This window comes from Topomyia yanbarensis, chromosome 2, assembly GCF_030247195.1.
Source record: "Topomyia yanbarensis strain Yona2022 chromosome 2, ASM3024719v1, whole genome shotgun sequence".
NCBI lineage: Eukaryota > Metazoa > Arthropoda > Insecta > Diptera > Culicidae > Topomyia > Topomyia yanbarensis.
This window is the reverse complement of record NC_080671.1, coordinates 371,948,160-371,972,182: the sequence shown is the minus strand read 5'-3', so window position 1 is coordinate 371,972,182 and position 24,023 is coordinate 371,948,160. Positions and strand designations below refer to the sequence as shown.

Genomic DNA, 24,023 nt, shown 5'->3' with positions numbered 1-24,023 from the left:
CGCGAAAATCCTACTAATTTCAACCAATTATGATGTTTCGTTATTTAAAGTGTTTTAAGTTATATTTCTCGCTTCGTTTTGAAAATGGCCAATAAACAAAATTTGGAATTTTCGTTTTATTTAATATTCAGGATCTCTATTCGAAGTATTACCACCCGTAAAAACCCAAATGCCACAAAAAAAATAATTGAAAAACATATCGCTATACTGAGTAAACGGCCAATATTTGTGCAATAATACATTGGCCGTTTACATGAGGAAACGGCCAATAAACATTTTTGTTTTGGTCTTTTGGCCCTTTACTTTTTTCGTTTGAAAATGACTTAAACACAATCAAACATCATTTCTAATAATCGGGTGCTTTATTATAGAACAGAAGAAAGCTTTTTTCTTAGTATTCTCTTTTTAAAAATCTCAAATCATCGAAGAAATATGCAAAACGAGTCGTTGTGCAAAATTTGAAAACGACAATGCATTCAACTACCCAGCTAATTGAATTGGGTCATTAAGCTACACACAGAAAAAAAATGTTGGTAAAAATAAGAGCTCTTCACTCTTAAATAATAAAAAAATAAAACATTTATTTTGATTACTATTCTTCATCAGCCTAAAAGGAAAACTTTTATTTTGATTATTATTTTTGATTTATTTACAAGTTTTACTTTTAACTTAATAGTAGGCGCTGAACGTAAGCTTGGTTAAAGGCCAAACAATAATTTGACGTTTCAGTTAAGGGCCAAAAGTAAACCAATAAACTTTTTGATCGAAATCTATCGAGTTTAATATCCAGTAAGCATTGTATGCTTGACAAATATATAAAACCGTACAAGGTGTAAATTGCTTCAATATCATGATTGATAATCAAATTGGGACAAATCAGTAGAAACAGAACTTTTCTCAATCCTGTCCGTCTAATTTAATAATACTTTAATCAAAATCGCGTGAAATTATGCTATAAACATTTTAAATGTGTTCAGAATACTTTCTAAAAGATAAAAACATACATAATTGGAGATTCGCGGTAAAACCAAAAATAGTCATACGACACCCATGATTCAGCTCATGAACTGGCGAAGTGATAGTTTGCTTTTTTCACCCGCAAGTGAGTCGTACCTTACAAGAAAAACTTCATTTTCTTCTTGGAAAAAGCTTACCACTGCCAAAATATGAATGAAACGAGTAAGAAATTTAGTTTTGCTGGCAATTATTCTAAAATTACAGCCATTTGCAACTATTTGCCTCATACATTTCTTCAAAATGTAATCAGGGTATTATTGTGGTTATCAAAAATCGTTCCATAAATAAAGTTCCAACTCGAAACCGAGACCAAATCAGTACCAATGTCAAACTCCTTCATATTTTGGACTACGTAGAAGATTCAGTGAAGACTATCAGAGAGAAGGATCGGCTGTGTATGATACAAAGCTGAACTTTCCTATTAGCCGGATATATTATTTCCTCGCGTAATCTGGAGAGTTTCATAAATTTACATCATCTCATAAAGGTTTAGCTTGACTTAGGAGGAACGTGAAATGATGTTGCGGCGGCTACGGCACTCAACAAAATAAGCTATATATAGTTTTCCATTCCATTCGATAAATTTTAGGTCCAATGTACATAATATAAAATTATTTAAAAAAAAACTTCGTTGTGATACGTAAAAAAGATTTATTAAAGATTTCCGGAATTTCCATTCAAAGTGGATTTTGACAGTTGGCTTTTAGGCCGTAATCATATGTTTGTCGAGAAATGATGATGATGATTGATGGTTTGATGATGGCTTTTAGGCCGTAATCATATGTTTGTCGAGAAATGATGATGATGATTGATGGTTTGATGATGGTTTTCCTTCATTTTCATAAACAATTATCAACAAATTGATCGGGGATTTGGTGTTCAAAAGTTATTTTTTTTACCAATGTTTACAGACAATATATGCACTATGACGGAACAGAATCAAATCAGCAACACTTTGCTTCCAGCGCTATATGTGAGCGGTTTCAATGTAGAATCGCCAATAGCTGTGTGGGGTGCTGTCCCGGTTAACAATGAGGCGAACGAGATATTTGCAGATACGTCATTTAGTAGGACAACTGTCAGTCTACTGGTTAAATTTAATTTGGTTTTTCTAAATTTAAAAATCAGAAAAGAATAATTAAGGTTTAAAAATGATATGAGTGTACTCGTAAGTACACCCGCTATCAATACATATGAAAAACTGACACAATTTTTCTAAATTAAAGATCCCTATTGTCTCTTTTGAGCAAAAACCCGCTCAAACCAAGTAAAATCTCCAGAAATTATTGTATGTTAGCAAAATATAGATCAAACTACAACGAATGTGTGCATTTTTTTTGACGAAATTCGCCTACACTGAAAAAAATCCAAACGTTAATTCTATTTGCTTCAAACCGCTTAAAATTCATATGAAGAAAAAATGCTATTTTTTATCACGCGCACACATACCTTCTACACAGAGAACAGACGTCCATCTTCAGCATTCAACTTGTGTAAAATCTCTAACGGTTTCGAAGGTAGTTAGGATATCCAAACCAGGTGCGCTACTGTCGTCAAGTTTTCTTGTGGCTGAGTTCGACAGAATTGACAGCGGTTATTCCTCTACCCAGTCAAACTAGTCCGGAACCGGTTCGAACTTCCAGCATGAATTCCAGCTCAAATGCATCAACCGATAGAGTCGGAATCGGTTGTTTTCTTTGAGCAAGATTCCATACTGAATCCATACAGGATGTTCGAACCGGTTCCGGAATGGATTTGACGGATAGTTTGGATAGGTTGGTGTGGGGGCGCTAGTGTTTATCGTATATTAATTCAAATGTTTACACACGTTTTTTAAATATTTTTGTTCGATCATGGATGTCTGTTCTCTGTGCCTTCTATGTGTCAACTGTATAAACTATGTATGCACACACATAAGTTATATGTGCATATTGTTATAGAAAGGGGTTTTATGTGCCTTATGAAATGTGAATGTAAGAATAATTTTTTTTGTAAATACACACATTAGGTTTATGTGCCAGCAAATAGTGTCTAAATGCCTCCGTTAATTGCAAAAATCTATGTGTAAAATCAATAGGCATAACGTTTACTTTTTTTGAGTGTACGTTTCAATTAGCAGATTCTAATATATTAGCAAAATTTCAAACCCATTTTACTCGATTCAGTCATTTTGTTTTTTGCCCTTTTCAAAAAAAAGGCGTGATTTCCAATACACTGATAAAATGACTCATTAATGCGTAAAAAACTACCCATTTTCAATAAAAGTGGAATAACTTATTAAATGGGTAAAGAATTTGTACCCATTAATGAGTACAGACCTTATACGTCAACCTGGGTATGTTTTACTCATTATTTTTCGCAGAACTGTTACAACAAAATGCGTTAAAAATCGCGCCAGAATGAAAAATAATGTCAATAGAATTATTTCTGAATTAAAAAAAAAAACATAAAATAACATTCATTTCCCATTATTGTCCCCTTATAAAAGTATAGGAATCTAGATAGAGATCCTATTCTAAAGCTACTTAACAAAATAAAACCGTCAACTGGATATATTTTTGATATCTGGATCTTTTGGCTGCTCTAAAAATGCCGACCTGGAATTCTGGCTGGTTCCAGTTAGCATTCCGGCTCCAGTGACACAACCGATTTTAACTAGAATCGGTTGTGTCACTGGAGCCGGAATACGAGCTGGAACCAGCTAGAATTCCTGTTCATTTTCGGCTGAGCTTAACTGGGTACGACCTTTTGAAAACTCAACCTAGAAATAATCGTTCAACAGGACGTTCTCCGTTGGACTTGAGTTGAACGATTTCGAAGCAATTTTTGTGCTTCTCAGTGGGATCCCTCTAAGAACGGTTGGTTTCAAAATCGTCCAATGAAGGACGTTCGTTGGACCAATTTGGACAACGTCCAAATAACCGTTCAACAGACGTCCATCGTTGGACCCGTTTTGAACGATTTTGAAACAATTTGGACGTCTCAGTGGGATCCCGGAGAACGGTTGGTTTCAAAATCATCCAATGAAGGACATTCGTTTGGACCAACGTTGAACGACGTCCAAATAACCGGTCAACAGACGTATATTGTTGGACCCGTGTTGAACGGTTTTGGGACAATTTTTGGGCTTCCCACTGAGACGTCCAAAAAATTGTTTCAAAATCGTTCAACACGGGTCCATCGATGGACGTTCGTTGAACGGTTATTTGGACGTTGTCCAAATTGGTCCCACGAACGTCCTTCATTGGACGATTTTGAAACCAACCGTTCTTAGAGGGTTCTCAGTGGGAATCCATTCGGAATTTTATTTGGAATTCTGCATGATTTTCATCTCATGCAACAACCGATTCCGAAACCGATTGAGTTAGAACCGGTTGTTGCATTTGAGCTGAAATCCACGCTGATTCCTTTCAAGATTCCGAAATGGGTTTGACAAGGAGAAAATAAACACTTTCTCTGTCTTTCACTTGGATGCATGGTATGTTTCGACCTACTCTTTCTCAACGGAAAGCGAACGAAGAGACCCAGTTAAGCTCAGCCGGAAATGAACTGGAATTCTGGCTGGTTCCAGTCCGCATTCAGGCTCCAGTGACACAACCGATTCTAGTTAGAATCGGTTATCACCGGAGCCGGAATACGAACTGGGACCAGTAAGAATTCCAGTTCATTTCCGGCTGAACTTTACTGGGAATACCTGCGCCACTTCTCAAAACCCGCACCCACAATATGTACGTCAGCGTCGCTGTCGCATCGAACACATCACTCTTCGCACAGCTCTTCACCATCACACGGAGAAACAAAGAAACGCAATTTTTCGCACCACTGCGATCCTACATCAAATTATCAAGAATTTTCAATCCCAAGCCCCAAGTACAAAACTAGTTAAATTATTCTATGTTAAGATTATTTCGACTGTAGACTGAAATTGGTGTGCGAGTTTTAGAAGTTTGGATATTAGTTTGAAGACGCGTGTACTCAGCAGAAACTAGATAAACAGGGCGAACCAGACCAGCGCAACTAAACATGGAGGTTATCAACGAGGCTCAAAATAATGGTGAAAATGCGAGCACCAAACCAGCCGAAGACCGCAAAATTGCAGCGGAACTGGCCGAATTGCTTACCAATGAGGTGCCGAAGAAAGATGAAAGTAAGTATAGGTTTGAGCAATATTCTAGTTTTTATAATGCTTGTTTAAACAGCGTGGTGCATTCAAGGTTATTTTGACAGAAAATCATTCTGATGGTTATTAGGTACTCTTGTTACACAGGTGGCATCTAGGTTCGAAATCTGTCCACATGGTGATTATGTCCGAAATCCAGATAAAATTAATGTTCAAAAATTCTGTGCAAAGTATAACTTAAAAAATAGTGATTTTGGTCATCACATTAGCTGCTCATAATCGCAAGTCAGTCCCATGTTCTACGGTTTTCCCTATCTGCATGGAACTGACATGCGATTATAAGCAGTTAAGCTATTGGGTAAAAATGCTTATGAATAAATTACAATTTAATCTTGCTCCTAACATTAACAATCGTTAATTTTTTTTCGCTTCCTATAATTTTAGAGTTGGTAGCCAACTTGCGCCAGCAGATTCCGGACATCGACAACATCTTCAAAATCCACCGCAAGACCGGACATGGAACTTTTAGTTCGGTGTTTCTCGGCTCACTTAAGTGTCAGGAGCGCCTGCCAGCGGATCGCAAAAAACTGTTTGCCATCAAGCATGTGGTTCCTACTAGTCATCCGAGCCGTATCGAACGGGAGCTGCGATGCATGATGCAGATAGGTGGTGCCTGTAACGTGGTTGGAGTAGACTTGTGCCTGCGTCGACAGGAATCAGTTGCATTTGTTATGCCCTACATTCCTCATGATCAGTTTCATCAATACTATGACAAGATGAGTCCGGCGGAAACGCAACTTTACATGAAGAATTTGCTGATTGCACTGAAACGAGTGCATGAGTTTTGCGTCATTCATCGAGATGTTAAACCAAGTAACTTCTTGTACAACCGCAAGCTGCAAAAGTTTTTGCTTGTGGATTTCGGCCTAGCCCAAGACATCAGTCATAAACGCGCAATTAGGGGAACCGAAACTAATTCGGCGCAAACGGCAAAACAGGTAGAGGATAAGACTGGAAAGAGGAGACTTTCGGGAGAAACAGGGGCAGAGAAGAATCAGCAGTGTAGCGATGCTGTGGTACAGCAACAGAAGAAGCTGAAACTTGTCGATGATAACCTGGAGAACAGTACCAAACCTGCCAATGAGGAGCAGATGGGTATCGCTCAAGTGCAACAACCACCACCAGTATTCAAAACACCACTAAAACAATCAAATCAAATCATTTCACCAATGAAACTCTCGAATGTCACTAAGGATCTCTACAGCTCTCCATTGGCTCGTCAAATAAAATCCACCGTACTGGGAATTAGTACTAATATTAAGGTAGCACAACGCCAGCAGCAACGAGGAACGGTCAGCAATCAACCTGCTGTTGCACCGATGCCCCCGAAAACGGCAACGGGAGGCGCGAGAAACCACCAGTATAACACCTCTTCAACGGCTGGCCCTGCGAATAAACAAGATTCCGTATGTGAATGTTTCGGCAAAAGCCAGGTATGTAATATCTGCCTTGTAAAAAAAGAAATGCAAGCATCTCGTGCTGGTACTCCAGGCTATCGTCCACCGGAAGTACTTTTAAAGTATCCTGATCAAACGACCGTGGTGGACATATGGGCGGCCGGGGTGATGTTTATGAGTATTTTGTCGCGATGCTATCCGTTTTTCAAGAATTCGGATGACTTGCACTCGCTGGCCGAGATAATAACGGTATTTGGTGATCAACGCATCAAAAAGACAGCGATTCAACTAGGGCGCCATGTGAAAACGGCCCAAAGAAAGCAACCGCTGGACCTGAGGAAGCTATGCTTGCGTCTGCGCTTCCGTTTCCGACGCATCCGTGCACGGCAACAACAGGATGCGGATGAAACGGCAACCACGTTTGCCAACAGTTGCGACAACTGTCAACTGCGTTTGGCGGAGTGTCTTTGCGAGCATTCCGAAGCCAACAGGGACTTCTCCGAGGATGAGTACTCGGAACGGGCCTATGACCTACTTCACAAACTGTTGGAAATAAATCCACATAACCGCATCTCCGCAGAGGAAGCCCTAAATCACCCGTTCTTCCAGGAGACTTATTAGGTGGCTTGACTTATTTGAAAGTATTAGATCGATCTCCAGAGCAAAACAAAATGCCAACATTGTCGGTACCGACCAAGTGAAAAAATCAAATTAGGCGAAAAAGAAACAGTTTTCAATGTTAGTGAAAATTGCTATGTTAGGTTGTAATAGTGCAAAAAATCGTGTTTCTCGAAGAGATCTTTGAATGAACCAGACGAACTCTTTCTTACATAAGAAACAATTTCTATGAATGTGTGTGTACGATGTTTAATTTATTGAAACCGAAGCGAAATTATTTATTTGAAACGATAAAACAAATTTGCTTTCATATAGTCTGAATGTGTGCTCTGTGCAAAACGTGTATCAAATGTTGGGATAAATAAAACTAACGAAGCCAGAATAGGGTTTCGATAACTATTCCTGAACACAATGGCTGCCGAGAGATCTAGACTTAAAGCAAAAAATAAAATAGAGGCAATAAACTTATCTGACTAGCAGTATGTAACATTGACTTATTTGGAAAGCATTGAAAGTGGCCCTGTACACACAGACTCAACGCTGTAGAGGAATCCGTCCAAAAATATCGTTCGATTTATTTCGCCAGTGCCCTAGCTCCCCCTGCTATACACTGTCCGAGACAGTAATTTGGAAGTAGGTGGTTATCCCTCCATTTCACTAATCCTCCTAGTACTAGTCTGTACTTGCGTATGGTAACTTTATTTTCGGTATTGCACTATTCCAGTGCAGTTGATGCTAATTTGCGTGTAATGAATCTATCTCTATTTTTACACTACACCTGTGTTACACAGCACAGACGCAAAGTGTAAAACGAAAACAATAAAACACCACAGAAAATGTCAGTATGTTTTTGCGAAGGGTTGATCCTGAGTAAGGTAAACTAGTGAGACTCCTCGTCCTATTCTACCAGTCACTTAGCGACGTCAAGAAAAATTACTGTCGCTAGGTGAGGTGACTGTGAGAAAATGTTCGATTGCACACAGATGAATAACAACCCCAAGTAACACTTGAAGTTCTATAGCACACTACAAGTGCAATCTACGTTTTATTAGTCGCTATAAAACCTCAATTCTTACTAGGGACAAACACCTGCAGTTTAATCCAACTAGTGGCGCAATTATAAGGGAGAAGAATGATCGCATGGTCGTTCCGGGCGAGGATTTGTGAAGATTTTTTTGCCGGCGTCGGCGGTAAAACATGATGATGAGTTATGTTCTACCATAGACCATGCGGTAGACTTGGGTGCAACGCTTAACTCCTACTCTGCAGAAGGCAAAGAATTCTTCACATTTCCTTTCGATCATGCCCATATGAGCCTGCCTAGTTCTAGTTTTCCGTTCTATGTTTATAACTGATTCGCTCTAGAATACCTATCCGTCTTTCAATTTCATTGCTTGCGTTTCTCTTAGTCTCAAATTTGTCGAAAATAGCCAACAAAACCGATACAGAATTATATCTTTCTCATTTATGGGTTTGTGAGAAAGCACTCGACTTAATAAATTGGAAAAAAAACACCTGAATAATTGTAGTATTTAAATAGTTTAATATGTATAAACTATTTTTCCTAGGTATTAGCACTTACGCCAATAGCCAAAAAATGAATCGCTTATTTTTTTTCTTCACACCAACTTATTTTAATTGTTAAAAGGAGATGTCTAACCTCCTAACGCCCTCCTAGCTAAGCCACCGACATTACCGATTTATGTTGCTGTTTTCAGAGTGATTGCATAATCTTTCTGTATGAGAAAGTTAAAATACCATTTTTGGGCAACTACCATTGAGGAAATAGAACTAGAACAATGCAAGTTAAGTTTATTTATTTATTTATTACATTGTACAGTTAACGCAGCAATGTTATCCCTACAACTTTGAAATTTTCAAATTAGCCCTGACTCGGAGTCAGTTACTGAGAACTATATCGGTATACTCGCAAGCTGCTGCAATAATCAGGTACGCAATGATCGAGAAACGATAGCATGATCTTTCGTAGTTTCTACACGTAGTTGGACCTACTTTATCTCGTTTCAATTGCGGTTTTTTTAAAACAATATAACCCAGTTTTACCCATTAATGCTGAATCGTAGTCCCAATCTCATGCTTCACATAGGAGGAGTTTCGAAGATTTGACCAGTGCTTCGTTTTCAACCCCAAATTAGATATTTTAATTCTCGCTGAATCGATAGATTAAAAAATATGTTCGTTACCTGCGGCACGTGCCCCATAGTACACCACCTCACTGTCCCGGACCAGAGAGCGACTTATCCATGAACTTCTTCTTGGCAAAACACAACCACCACTTGCTTGGTTTTCCATCTTCTCCGGAAAACACTTTCTCACAAACCCGAATGCCAACTTCCTGACGAAGCTGCAGCAAGTACTGCTTCATCAAATCCACTTCCGTAGGCGTTGATGGTTTAGCGTAAACAGCGTTCAGCGGGAAGCCTCCCTCGCCCGGAATATCAAACTTGGAGATCGCCAGAGTGTACATTTCTTGCAAGCCTTGGTTCTTGTTTGAGCAACGCTGTAGTCGTTTGAGACACTCTGTGATGTAGAGTGTAATGTATATCAACACTCGATCCACTTCAGACTTGATTTCATAGGTACGAAAAAATACGTTCGCTTTAAAGTAATACAATGATTCATCGATTATGTCCTGGTCAATATTTGCGTTGGTCGGAGCAGGACCACGCGCTTGAGTGCGTAACGGGAGGATCGCCATATTTCCAACCGATTGGGAATAATCTTTTATCAAGGAATGATACGCCTGTATGGAATATAGATAACAAAGTGTAGTTAGTTACACCCTAATGACATCAATAAAAAAAATGATTCATAATGAGGGATTCTTGAGTCTTGAATATCAATTGTGATACAGTTCATACCGGCATTCTTGCTTCTGTTATACGATGATAATCTCACAGTTCTTGCAATTAAATGTTTTTCTTTGTTAATAAACCGATATTGTTAGTCCAAGTTTGCTTCAAAATATAAACTACTAAATTTATAATGAACATACATCAGAATGAATGCCCTGTGGAAAAGTGCGATGATTGAATTTTCTTGTCAACATACACGGATACGAAAAAATATTCTAAATTGTGTTTAAATTAATTTAATGCTCTATCCCCCAGTCAAGTTCAGCCGGAAATAAACCGGAATTCTGGCTGTTTCCAGTTCGCATTCCTACTCCAGTGACACAACCGATTCTAACTAGAATCGGTTGTGTCATTGGAGCCGGAATACGAACTGGAACCAACTAGAATTCCAGTTCATTTTCTGCTGTACTTAACTGGGCCCCAGCATAGTTCGGCCGGAAATGAGCCGGAATTCCGGCTGGTGCAGTTAGTATTCCAGCACCAGCGACACAACCGATTCGAACTAAAATCCCCTCTAAGAACGGTTGGTTTCAAAATCGTCCAATGAAGGACGTTCGTTGGACCAATTTGGACAACGTCCAAATAACCGTTCAACGAACGTCCATCGTTGGACCCGTGTTGAACGATTTTGAAACAATTTTTTGGACGTCTCAGTGGGGAGTCATTATGATGGATTCCAAATCAAATGCAACAACCGATTCCTACTCAGAATCGATTGTTGCATTTGATTTGGAATCCATACTGACTCCATTCAGAAATCCGAACCGGTTCCAAAATGAGTTTAACTGGGTAGTTGGGATAAGCTGGTGTGGCGGCGCTAGCATTTTAATGTATTGATTCACAAGTTTACACACATTTTATTAACATATTTGTTCGATCATGGATGTCTGTTCTCTGTGCTGAACTTATTGACATTTTGATGAGTTTTGGTTCGACTCAATAATACCCAGTTAAGCTCAGCCGGAAATGAACCGGAATTCTGGCTGGTTCCAGTTCGTATTCCGGCTCCAGTGACACAACCGATTCTAGTTAGAATCGGTTGTTGCATTGGAGCCGGAATACGAACTGGAACCAGCCAGAATTCCAGTTCATTTCCGGCTGAACTTTACTGGGTATGTGCGTCTTTTTCGTACACGCCAAAATAAAACAACCTACAGAATACGTTCTTTTAACTTAGCCCAGTAAGGTTCAGCCGGAAATGAACTGGAACTCTGGCTGGTTTCCAATTCGTACACGGGCTCCAGTGACACAACCGGTTCTAACTAGAATCGGTTGTGTCACTGGAGCCGGAATACGAACTGGAACCAGCCAGAACTCCGGTTCATTTCTAGCTGAGCTTAACTGGGAAATATAGGTACTTTTGAGTTGTGGGTCACTTTCGCACTTATTAGTGTTGTCAAAAACAAAACGAGGGATTCGATTCAGTCGAGGTCTTCCGTGCAGCAAGGTACTTTTGAATTGTTTGGGGTATACTCAAAATTAGGTAAATTCAACTTAAATTTAAGTAAATTGAAGTCGAGGTTGAGTTATAATTTTTGCTGTAGTTAAAAATGGAAACTACCTTCAACACGGTTTACTTAATGTCGTTTTCGATTGAGAACCTAGACACTAACCCAGGTTAGTTGCCTCAAACAAACGTTTTTATTGGAACTAAGTTGGGTTCTCGCAAAACAGCGAACCCGAAATATATTTCAGATTGGAACCAAACTCGGTTTTCAGTTCAGTGGCGCATGACCTAGGTTCGAAACTGGTTTCAAATAAACGGTTTGACAGCAGTTAGGTCCGAAACTGAGTTAGTTTCTGCCTCTAGCAAAAACGACATAAGTTCATACTATCACAGAGAACAGACGTCCATCTTCAGCATTCAACTTATGTAAAATCTAACGGTTTCGAAGGTAGTTGGGATATCCAAACCAGGTGCGCTACTGTCGTCATGTTTTTTGTGGTTGAGTTCGACAGAATTGACAGCGGTTATTCCTCTACCCAGCCAAACCAGTCCGGAACCGGTTAGGACTTCCAGCATGAATTCCAGCTCAAATGCATCAACCGATAGAGTCGGAATCGGTTGTTTTCTTTGAGCAAGATTCCATACTGAATCCATTCAGGATTTTGAACTGGTTTCGGAATGGATTTGATGGATAGTTGGGATAGGTTGGTATGGCGGCGCTAATGTTTACACACGTTTTTTAAATATTTTTGTTCGATCATGGATGTCTGTTCTCTGTGATACTATGTTCAAACTACTGCGTTAAAACATGTTTTAATAATTAGCAACAAGAAAGGTGTCATCAAAACACGTTTTAACTCGTAGTGTGAACGTAGTATTTCCTTCCTGCACGATTGTCTATCTCGAGATAATCTAGCATTTCGTCAAGTTCTTGCTATATGGGATACACACGAGTGCGATCGAAACAAAAACAAACGTCAAAACGTTTTCTCACTCGCACTGATGCAAATTAGATGGGCGCGTAACTCAACGCACGGCCCGGTGGCGCATGGCTGAAAAGTCGCTATGTGGATTTAAGAAAAGATTCGCAATACCCCGAGATTGAGTCAAAAGTACTAAATTTTAGGTGGTTTTTCGTTTGCGTGTAGTACACCGTGGGTTCGTATCAACTGTGAAATTTCAGCCGGAAATGAGTAAGAATTCTGAGTGGTTCTAGTTAGCATTCCGGCTCCAGTGACTCAACCGATTCTAACTAGAATCGGTTGTGTCACTGGAGCCGGAATACGGACTAGAGCCAGCCAGCATTCTGGCTCATTTTCCGTTTGAACTTTACTGGATTAACTTGTCACAATGCAGAATCCATCTTCCAATTATGTATACGTCGTGTGAGTGTGATGTTCATTTTTAACTGAAATAACTTTCTTCTCTTCTTTTCTCGACCGTGTGAGTGTGGTTGTTCTTCTACGTGGTCAATAAATTTACGTGAGCGAAGAAAAGTAATTTTGTCACTTGCTGAAAGATCATCGTTTCTGTTCTGACTTTTAAGTTTGTTTAACATATCGCAACGGTGTATAAAACGTGTCAAATAATTCGTCTAACTAGTGGTTCCACAAAAATCTAGAAAATATTGTTCCAGCCTAACAGGGATTGGCTGGATACAGAACTGCTTCATCCGGCTTCATAGCCAGTCGGCCCGGCCACTACCGATTGTCGAGCGTGAAAGAGAGAACGAAACGTAAGTGCTGGCTTGTCGCATTTTCTGATGGTATTTTCTAAAGTTGCTAAAAAAGCACGGATATTTATCTAAGGAAAGGGGTTTAACAAAACAAGTAGCAAATAGATCTGTTAATACTTTAAATAAGGCCATTGATCATCAAAATTATGGTGTAAGCGAACAACGAATCTTGTGATAGGGAGTAAGTTGGTACCGTGAAGCATGATGGCGGCCTAGTATGAATTTCTTCTGTGACAGAGTGAGTAGGTATGTGGAAAATTAACCTTGTCAATGGACTGCACCGTTAGAAGTTAAGATTTCAGTTTTTGGATCACTTTAGAGTGTTTTTGAACCCAATTTCCGTGTAATTTTAATGCCAAGTATCGGATCTCTGGTAGTCCATCGAAAATGAGAATTAGAAGTTTAAGGGTCACGGAAGCGTATACACTGGAAATAGTTGCTGTTCGCAGCTCTGTGTAAATCAAGAGGTATAGTGGAATGGGGAAAACAGCAGAGAATCGTCGTCGTCATCAGATTTTTTTTGAAACTTGCTCTCTTGCGCTGTTTGGGGTAAGCGACTATCTGAACATGAACAATCGATGTGATGTTCCGGAAATATATCGGTTTACTGTAAATTGTAACTAAATCTAGTTGCAAAGTTAAAAAATCAGGCATAGTACTGATAATGCATACCTACCGACTGATAGAGGTTCAATGTGTTGATTACTATTACAGAATTGGTACCTAAAGGAGACGGATGATGGAAAACATTTCCATAATCCATGCTTGCGATTAGGCTTCAATGATAATTTCAAAATGTTACCCTAGTTGTCAACATAACCACCCTGATCACGTGGGGTCTATCTCTAATATTTTTTTTTGGTTTAATTGATCGGTGTTAAGTCAGACCGGGCTAAGGAACATTGCATTGGTTTCGAGAAAAACCAATGACCAATGACTACATCTCACGGCATTTTCGTATTTTACATTAAACTACACCGGTGTAGGCGGTGCTTCACTTATTCAAATTTGTGCGTAATATTTTTGGCATAACGGCGTTTTTTTTTTTAAATGGAGGTGTCCTGCGTATCTGGAGTGGTGCAAAGCACTGACCCAGGTCGATTTCCAGCTATCGCACTAACCTGTTGCAAGGTTAGATTTTGGTTGACTTGGCCTACTGGGCTTCCGGTCCAATGCTTGTTTGCAGATTTCGTTTCCGCCCCTGCGTAAGTGGTGGCCGTCCCAGCCCCACTTTCGTTCCCAAATTTCAGTTGCTATTGGTTGTTTGAGATCAAATTTTGAGGACACCAGGCTCGAATTATGTACCGCCAGCGTCTGTTGATGAACACCTGCAACCGTTGAGTGTTATCTAATCATACACACTAGGTTTCATTAGTGTTTAGCAGCACAGATTTCTCGTAGGAATTAAAAATTCGGATTTTGGACCTGTTTTTCAAACTCGCAAAGGCACCCCTTGCCTTCTTCATCCGTACTCCTATGTCGAGCGTGGTACCGCCATCTACCGCCATTTGGCGGCAAAGATATTGGAAACTTTCAGCATTCACCACTGATTAGCCCGGCTACAGTTACACTTCTGGAAGGAGTCGCCGTGTTCACATATTCTTTCACAGACTTCAAATGAGAATATTCACACTTGTCCGGCACCGCACCATGTCGGACCTGTGCGAATGCTTGCATTTAAAATACTAGTTAATACCCATCGCGCGTTGCTGCGACTTTCTTTGAAATAGGAGGAAATACAATTTGATCTGAGAATGGCGTGTCTCAGGTTATCGTTGAACTCCACTCTCCACTCTTAGCATTGTTTTGAGACAGTTTTGAAGACAACAATTCAAAGATAAGTATCTTTTATTTTGAAGTAAAATACTTCTAACGTTTCAATATAGGGGTCCCGTTTCAAAATTTTCTGCCGAAATTTTACCCGATTTTTTAAACGTTAAAATCTACCGTTGTACTGAATGAAAAAATAAGACTATTGCGCTATCTGATTGGAAACATGTACAACAATTTTATATCCAATTACGTAGGATGTACAAATACTCCCTCCCCTAGGCTGAGGGCTTTTACGGTATTGCAAAGATCATCAAGCATATTGCATGCATAAATGCTACAGAACCTCTGACAGACAATTGCTTTAAGATGGTCATTGCATTACGCCTTGATAGTGGCGCATCGAGGAGACCGAGAGAGCTTATGGGTCTTTTTTATGTTATATGTCTTTTCATACTCTGCTCCAACCCATACTAACGCTCAATCACTAGCCTCTGCGCGCTAACGTGGCCGGCTGGCGGGTCGACGTGGATTGACTTTTGCTCTGGGCTGTGCTGCCCATATAAGCATAAGAGTCCCATATGGATTTTTGTCGAAAATGAGATATCTGTTGGATAGTATTCTTTATCACCACTGATTCATAATGCACAAATAAGATTATCAGGTTTGTTCTGAAAATATCGAAAAAATACCAAAACATGGTTGTCCCATCCATAAGGCTCAATGAAAAATGTAAATCTTGAAGAGCGTTTTTCTCGGCTTGCTGTTTTTCAATATGGGACTTTTATGCATATATGGGCAGTGTGTATGATGGCATTATTCCACAGCTTAATGGCAGTGTTGGTGGAAGGGCTCACAGTGGGGGTCATTGTGTGTCCATTTATCGGTTGACTTCGTCATCGTGCACAGGCTGATTAAATTAATTTAATAATTAAATTAATTTGACAAATACATCAGTAGAAATCTATTAGCTGCCGTTTTGTAGTAGTTGTAGTTTTTGGTACTAGTGTACAATTGTTATGTGCTAGTCGTATGTCTATCTGTGTATGTGTTCGTCTAAATATTTGTGACAGTTGACTCAGGGAATGGATGCAGAACTGGCGTATATGATAGAATAGTGGGTAATCTTTCCGGTATTCGATTTGTGCATTCGATTCTATTCATTCGGGAAGGTTGGATGGGATAAATTAAGGAACAATTAATTTGCCGACGCACGTGAATCATCCATTCTCTGTCAGCATAGCATGCTGAATATCTAACAGAATGCCATTGTCGTTAATGGCAAATAAACAACATTTGCACGAGTTAAAGTAGTTTGATTTTATGTTACATGTGTTTTTCTATTCTACTTCATTAGTCTGTTCTTTTGTACATTTATTAGTTTGCTTTTCCATTATTCATGTATACCAAAATACTATCGGTCAATTTATGTACTTCTAATGAGCATCTTTTTTTCTTTATTCGGCATATTATGACTCCTTTTATTCATATGCTCTATACTATACTCATATAGGTACAACCGCACAACCGCTCGTGGTCTTCGCGATAACACAAACCTGGTCACAAACGCGACCCTGCAATTTCAATGCTCTATACATACGCCCGCGGTTTTGCCAACATTCAAACACCCCGGTAGTTAAGTAAGCGTACCACCTATACACTTACAAACGCGGTCTCAAACATTAACCCACCACTCGCGCGATCTTGAAACGGTCACATCCGGAAGTCCAACCGCAGTCCTAGCAGCCTAGACTAATGCCTCCAGTTGAACCAAAAATGACGCTCATACTCACTAGGCAACACGTTCCATGGCGACATGACCTGGAACTCTAGTGATATGGGAAAACTGACACTCTTCTACCATCTGTACCATACACTAAAAATTAAGCATAAAATTCACGGTTCTCGCGCGATCATTCAAAAATACACGCCACGTGACTATGAAATCTAAATTATACATGCAAAGTCACATATACGTGACAAACACGCTAACATACAAACATTTGATCCCTGCGCAACCATCCACGGCACCTACACCCGCAATCTCGCAAACATGATAACATCCCGTTGATAACGTCTCAGCGCTTATAAATTTTCAAACGCGGTCTCAAGCGTGAACCTAAAAAGTCCCGTGGTCGCACGGTCATGAATCGGTAATTTCCCTGATTTTTCTATCCTTGATGTCAGCAGACTAGGTCCATGCCTTCAATTGGATCGATTAAAAAAAGAAAGCTCTCATATCCACCGGACACCACGTTACATGGCGACATGACCGAGGACTCTAGTGATATGGGGTAACTTACTCCCTGTCAGAATGTGAATTGTACACCGAAAACTATCAGAATGAAGGTCCGCGTGACCATCCAAGAACGCACGACTATATAGGAATGGCCACACGGGTACAAAATCCAGTCTTGTACACGCGAAGTCACATGAACGCGATCACACGTGATAAACACGGTAACATACGAACGCTTAAGCCCTTCGCGATTAACAACGCACACCTACGTTTGCGATCGCGCAAACTTAATAACACCCCGGTAATAAGGAGAACGTTTTAGTACTTACGAAGTGTCATACCAACGACACGACGTGAAACTCCCTGGAATATTCTAACGAAAAAGTGTCCGAGTCATTTACCACCAGTCACCAGTGCATTGAGTGACCCCTCGGAAATGATAAAAAATGAGCTTCTCGAGCAACACTGCCTTGATTTTAGCCATGTTTATTATTATTTATATGGGTGGTTACCACGGCTTACATATACTAGGCTAGCTTGTTAGAGTGTAAACATTTGACGAGTGCGCGTCATAGATATCGTCGGTGAAAACAATTAGATGAAATTCATTTATTGTTTGCTGCTAACGAATGATCGGCACCTGATGGATCACAAGGAAGCTATGTCAACGTTCAAAACCTTTTCATGTAACAGGAAATTTCGATGAGATATGTTTTCTATGGTATGCAGCCAAATTCCTGATTTTCGCTAATAATCACAAAGATGCACTGATTATCCACTGTGTCTAGAGTAATTATGGCGTAATTTACGTCATGAATCCGTTGCATATTATATTTTTTTCACCGTAAGGCTCAAATATTGTCAATTAACATCATTCGAGAAATCCATTTGTTTATCTCAAAGATTTCTCTGACGTCACCGACAACTGTCAATTCGCGGAGTAGCAAGCCTCGTTTCTGTGAGCCGTGGGTGGTTACCATGCCATCAACTTGCGGTGAAAATATTAAATATTCGCTAATTTGAGTGCGATAAAAATGCTTCACGTATCTGGATTAAAAAAGTGAAAACGAAAGGTGATTGCCTTAAATAGTTTAACAATGTATATTTTTAGATTGACGATAGGACCGATCTTCGAATGATGTTGGAAATGCTAATCAACCAAGAGGCAGCATTATCTAAACAGGATAAGATGACCAAACTTTTCCAGAACATTCTGAGCGAGAAGCACTTTGTATACGGTACCATTCATTTGTCGGGGGATTCGGCGCCAGTAGTCTCGAGGTCGCGTATGGTACTCTGCGTTATTGGTGCACCGAGATAATGGAGTTCATCGATGGTTTGATGGTTTACTTCAGAGATCCCTTCAAAGATCACATTGATAGTTGCCTTAGTGCTGGGCATCAAGGTTGAAATTATGCTGCTGTGGGTTTCCAAGTTCCAACGCAAGATTGGCTATCAGATTTTACCTTTAAACACATTACAATAGGCCGAAGTCAAATAGCAGATAAACGGTGTGTTTTGTCCGTTATTAATTTTCTAATATACGGAATATATTTCAGACGATGGCAAAACATGTTTGAATAATAATTTCGACGTTTTCCCGTCCTATCAACTTCGTCGAGAGCAGTGATAATGAATAAACATTTAAAACCAGGGAATTGAACAAGTTTAACAAGGCTACATATTCCAGCAATGACGAAAGAAGGGAAAATATTGAAGGATTACGATAATCGGAAAACCTAGGAAGCCAAATAAAAGATTTATATGTATTTGTTGTAAAATATATTTTAGTTTGCGTACATTTCAATTTCTAAAACAAAAATCGTAAAAAGCGCTCAATGTTAATATGCTTATTGCTTTCGTTATAAATCGAAGTGCGATAGGTACAACCTAACCTACCCACAATTCGTTTTCAATATCGATAGCACTGGATGAGGTTGTGAACTAAATCCATCTAATCAGCGCTCAGAACCGAGCATTAAAAGTGTAGATCATCGTTTGGCCAGAGCTTGGAGAGTTTAACGAACGTCTAGTAGCATTGAACAGCTTACCATAAAAACTTTCTTGTTTTCCGTAAGAGGAAAAATTTGGGTACCTAAAGGTTTTTTTGAGTTCAAAAGAAAACAGTAACTAAAGTGTACAAGTTGTACTAGTAATTTTAACAGAACTTACTGATACTCTTTACATCGCACTGGTCATCGCGTTTAGTACTTTTTCTTTTACATTTCACTGAAACAGAATGATTTATGCAATACTGCATGAGTATGCCATTAGATTTACCAAGTGTTTTAGAGCGGTTATCTTGCAGTTCCTTAAATTTCGACGATAGTATGTTAATTTTGTTGAGAAAGCATGCGGAGAATTAGTATGTATGTACAACTGGAAAGACGAGCCAGGACGCTGAGGTTGACAGACCTGTATCTGTTTTCGAATTGAATGTGCAGGAACAATTTTCTCGTCTTCGATCTAGCACTTTTTTCTAAGACTGCACGTATCGAGTCGTAACTCTTGCCACTGAAACACGTATATAATTCAAACACACAGCTGACACAACTCTTTAATTTGCCAATAGATGTTACAGAATAAATAATGTTGTTTAATAAAAGAGCTTTTGGGGTATGCATATATGTTACTTAAACTTTATTGACAAAAAGCGCTAGAAGGGAATAATAAATTAAAATGATGGTTGAAAAGCTTCATCTTCTCGAAATTAGCTTGATTTCAAAAATATTTTGAATATGTCTAGGTTTGAAACTAAAATGAAGAACATTTGAAGTAAAAAAGGACGCTTCCCAAAATTGTCGGAATTAAGGACTTGTCCTTCAAAATAAGGACATTTGGTAGCCCTATTTAGGCGTCATCACGAGATGGTGATGAAAGACTCATAGCATAGCCAACGTCTAATCCATGTGGATTGGATAGTTCAGTTGTTCTGGGATTTCTTGCGCATAATCGTCTACGAGAAAAACACCACTGCAGGTCATTTTAACTCGATTCTGTTGATGCAGATTTCTAATTACTTTATTAATCTTTATGTTAAATCACTGAGAACTGACATACAAGTAAAGTTTTTAACTTGTGTAAGAAATAAAATTGTCGCTTTGAAATTATAACAGCAAGTAACAACTTGCCATTGGTCGGCGCTTCGATCGGACAACAAACGCTATACGGGACTTGTGTGCAAACTTGGATACAATGGTGACTCACGCATGCAAACCTGTATGTGATGGTGACTTTCACCGTATTTTCATTTAAATGTTTACACAGGTTTTTCGGAAAAGTTTGTTCTAGCTTATATGTCTGTTCTCTGTGGTTAAATATTCAACAAACTCACCAAAAATATCTGCCGTAGAAAACTGGTCATATGCAGAACTAAAGCGATTTGGCATGCACTCCGTGTTCCACCTTGTAGCGAGCTTCGTCGTGGGAATGGCACGATTCATCAACCACTACACGGATTCTAGCATAAGCTGGAGCAAATCGACCGCTCCAATTTATAAGACCTAATTGTTCCGAGTCGGTAGAAATTTATGCTACGGTTCCAGTATTTGACTGAGGAGACCTGCAAGAAACAGAGTAACTGGTACTTCTGAATCTACTATACGGTTAAATATGACACTTCGATTTCCGAACCACTTCAGAATGGGTTTAACTGGGAAGATGTCAGAAAATTTCATCAGCCCTGCACTAACTTGAACCACTTGTTAAAACATTGAGGATTTCGATGTCCCGGGATCTGCGCAAGGGGTAACAATTAATTTTGATTACCGACGAAACTCTTTTTAGCATTTCTTTCAAAAGAAACTTGGAGCGTTATTGAAGGGAGATGAACTTTGTCGAAGAGAACGTTGTTCAGCAAGGTGATCCCGATTTGGCCCAACCATCTGCGAATTATCCATAAGTCGTATCTTGATCGCTGGAAATAATAGTAGCGCACTAATCAGACTATCGCACTATTATTACATATTTTAAAACTGAAGATTTTTATTGTTGTTGTCGTGTATTTGTTTGTCCCTACGTAACCAAGGGATGCTAGAGGTTATTTGAAAAAAATAACAACAGACTTTTCAGTGTTGCTTGTTTCATGCATTTTCTAACCACAAGTCATATTTGACATTACAAGTTACCTGAGTCACTGAGGGGTAGTCAGATTTGCGATAGTTTTGGAATTCCAGTGTCTAGTCGTGTCGTTGGTCATACGCTGTCTCAAACGCGAACCTACAAACGTCCGTTTTCGCGCGCTCATGAATCGGTCACGCCCGGAAACCATTACTCTCTGTCCTGCTAATTTAGGTCCATATATTCAGTAGGACCAATCAAAAAATAAAGCTCATATCCACTAGACAACACGTTCCATGGCGACATCTCACTCTATTTTAGCATCTTAGCCGTACACCAAAAATAAAGTATTAGATTCACGGTCTGCGCGCGATTATCCAAGAACAAACGCGAATATGCGAATGGCACACGGTTATAAAATAGAACACGTTAACGTACAAATGCTCGAGCTCTTCGCGATGACACGCGATCGCGAGTCCCTACGCCCGCATATACCTGAACTGTACAATAAATATCACATTCAGAATCACGGCCCGCTACAATTGGCCTAAAGCAGTGTTTTAGTAGGCGACATTGCCTGGCTCGTCTGCAAATTGTAGTATGTGATTCTGACGGGGTGCTCTTACAAGAATCGACCAAGCAGCGAGCGTTTCTAGGATTGCTTCTTTGTCATCGAATGAACTGCGACACAGAACATAAGAAAAATTTGTTAGTTTGTGTTTTGACGTTGTAAGCATAGCAGCTGCTGCGTTTCATGTCAGCTCGCATTCTTCGGTGCTAGGTAATACATCCTTTGACTGCCGCTAGTGATGTCTGATTTTTGCGAATAATCGATTATCCGTTAATCGAATAATTTTCGAGAGCCTGATTAATTGATTCGATTAGTCGGCCAAGACAATCGATTAAAATCAATGATCGATTAGGTAGTACATCTTAGTTTATCAACCAAAAAAAGGTCGCTGGATCTATTTTGAAATTTTGAGTCGCTTGCATATTTTGTTCTGTGGTTTGCATATTTAGCGTTCGCACATATACCCTCCATGAATTATGTTGTCGATGAATTGATATCAGCTAATCGATTTACTCGATTGTGCCGAAGCTTCTAATCGATTATTATTTTTTCGCTTATTCGACAATTATTTAAGAAATTTATCGATTATTTTCGATTAACGCAAATACATCACAATGCCACCAGGAGCTGATAGCATTTCATTGTAATGATTTACGGGCGTGCCAGTTTCATGCATACACGGAGGATACAATGATGAAAGCATCAGGGATGTCACATTGAAATCTGTGTTTTGGTCAAAAAAATCTTTTTACCATCTGTGATGACTAAAACAGGAAAACAAATCTGTGATAAATTTCCAAAAAATCTGTGAAAAATCGCAAAATTTCTAAAAATCAGTGAATTTTTCATCAGAATGGCAAAAATCTGTCATCTGTAAAAAAATCTGTGATCAAAAATCGTGAAAAAATCTGTGATATCTGGCTAAACATTTGAAAAGGGCATATCGCAAATGAGACCTCGCTGTGTTTACTTTCTCTTTCGTCAAGAACCAGGCCTCTTTTACTTTTGCTCCTTAACTCTTAGCATAAAAAACTAGACAACATCAGAGTCTTTCGATATTTACTGAAACAATGTCGGAAAGTTTTATGATGACGCCGTAATAATCGAAAGAGAAAGTAATCACAGAGAGGCTCTCATTGGCGATATGCCCTTTTCACACGTTTGTCCAGATATTACAGTAATCCTGCACACCACAGAAAAAGCAGAAAGCTCTTTCTCTAGGTGGCTTGGTGCGAGAGAGCCGCGCTCTCTTACTCTTTAAATTATATGTGGCGTCAGGTGCGTGTACAGATAAATTCATCAATTCATAAATTCACGGGTGTGATTGACGATTAGATAAGCACTGGTTGTTTCGTTGTGTAAAGAAGATGATGTTGATGATTTGATACGAGTTACTTCGTAAAGCTTATTTACGAGTTTGTAGGGTTTTGGACACTACCCGGGGAAACTTAAAATACTCGGTTCTCGGGGCAAGCGGAAAGTTTTACGTATCATCAATGTTTAAACATAGATGCATGATAGGATTTTTATATCCACATTAAGACCAGCTTAGTTTAGGGATGATCCATAAATGACGTAGCATTTTTTGAGTGATTTTAACACCCCCCTTCCCCATCGTAGCATTTCGTCACAAACCTTCAACTACCCCCCCCCCCCTGGTAATTACGTAGCTTGACGGTAACTCTGCCCCCCCTTGTCACCGTAAAATTTTTAAAAAATTCTATTCTATTCCCCTTTAAAAAAGCTACGTAGCATGACATGACCCCCTACCCCCTGTCGTCACACATCATCACAAAATACAAAACTCCCCCCTCCCCCATATAATGCTACGTCATTTATGGATGATCCCTTATGTGCGGCTAGATGACGCAATGTGCATTTTACTTTTTTTGTTGCAAATATTGCGGCTCAACGAGTGAAAAGCTCCATTAAAAGTGATGTCCTGGTACTGCTTTCGTTGTCGATTATCATACGTGACAATTGCAGGGTTATTGCGAAAATTCTACTCTAAGAAACCTGCTTGTTTAAGGTTTGAGCATATCATTGTGCATATTATTATTTAGGTAAAGATGGTAAAGCTATAGAACACTAATTAGGAGAATTTAATAAATATC

General features: G+C 39.4%; 3 protein-coding genes across 4 annotated transcripts in view; 2 read left to right on the top strand and 1 right to left on the bottom strand.

The window, feature by feature from the left end:
• The first annotated feature begins 4,756 nt into the window (after positions 1 to 4,756).
• LOC131684540 (cell division cycle 7-related protein kinase) lies at positions 4,757 to 7,694 on the top strand. Its single transcript, XM_058967515.1, has 2 exons — positions 4,757 to 5,164; positions 5,582 to 7,694. The coding sequence occupies exons 1-2, from the start codon at positions 5,041 to 5,043 to the stop codon at positions 7,213 to 7,215; spliced, it is 1,758 nt and encodes a 585-aa protein (XP_058823498.1). The 5' UTR covers positions 4,757 to 5,040; the 3' UTR covers positions 7,216 to 7,694.
• A 1,656-nt stretch (positions 7,695 to 9,350) lies between these two features.
• On the bottom strand, positions 9,351 to 10,269 carry LOC131684539 (actin-related protein 2/3 complex subunit 3). Its single transcript, XM_058967514.1, has 2 exons — positions 10,095 to 10,269; positions 9,351 to 9,976 (listed from the first exon to the last, which is right to left on the bottom strand). Exons 1-2 carry the CDS (start codon positions 10,098 to 10,100, stop codon positions 9,446 to 9,448), a joined length of 537 nt encoding a protein of 178 aa, XP_058823497.1. The 5' UTR covers positions 10,101 to 10,269; the 3' UTR covers positions 9,351 to 9,445.
• A 2,709-nt stretch (positions 10,270 to 12,978) lies between these two features.
• LOC131684538 (ribosome-binding protein 1) overlaps positions 12,979 to 24,023 on the top strand; it is a 31,861-nt gene continuing 20,816 nt past the window's right edge. For both annotated transcript variants that reach the window (XM_058967513.1, XM_058967511.1), the window contains exon 1: positions 12,979 to 13,270. The gene's annotated coding sequence lies outside the window, so the exon portion shown is untranslated. The remainder of the gene's footprint in view (positions 13,271 to 24,023) is intronic.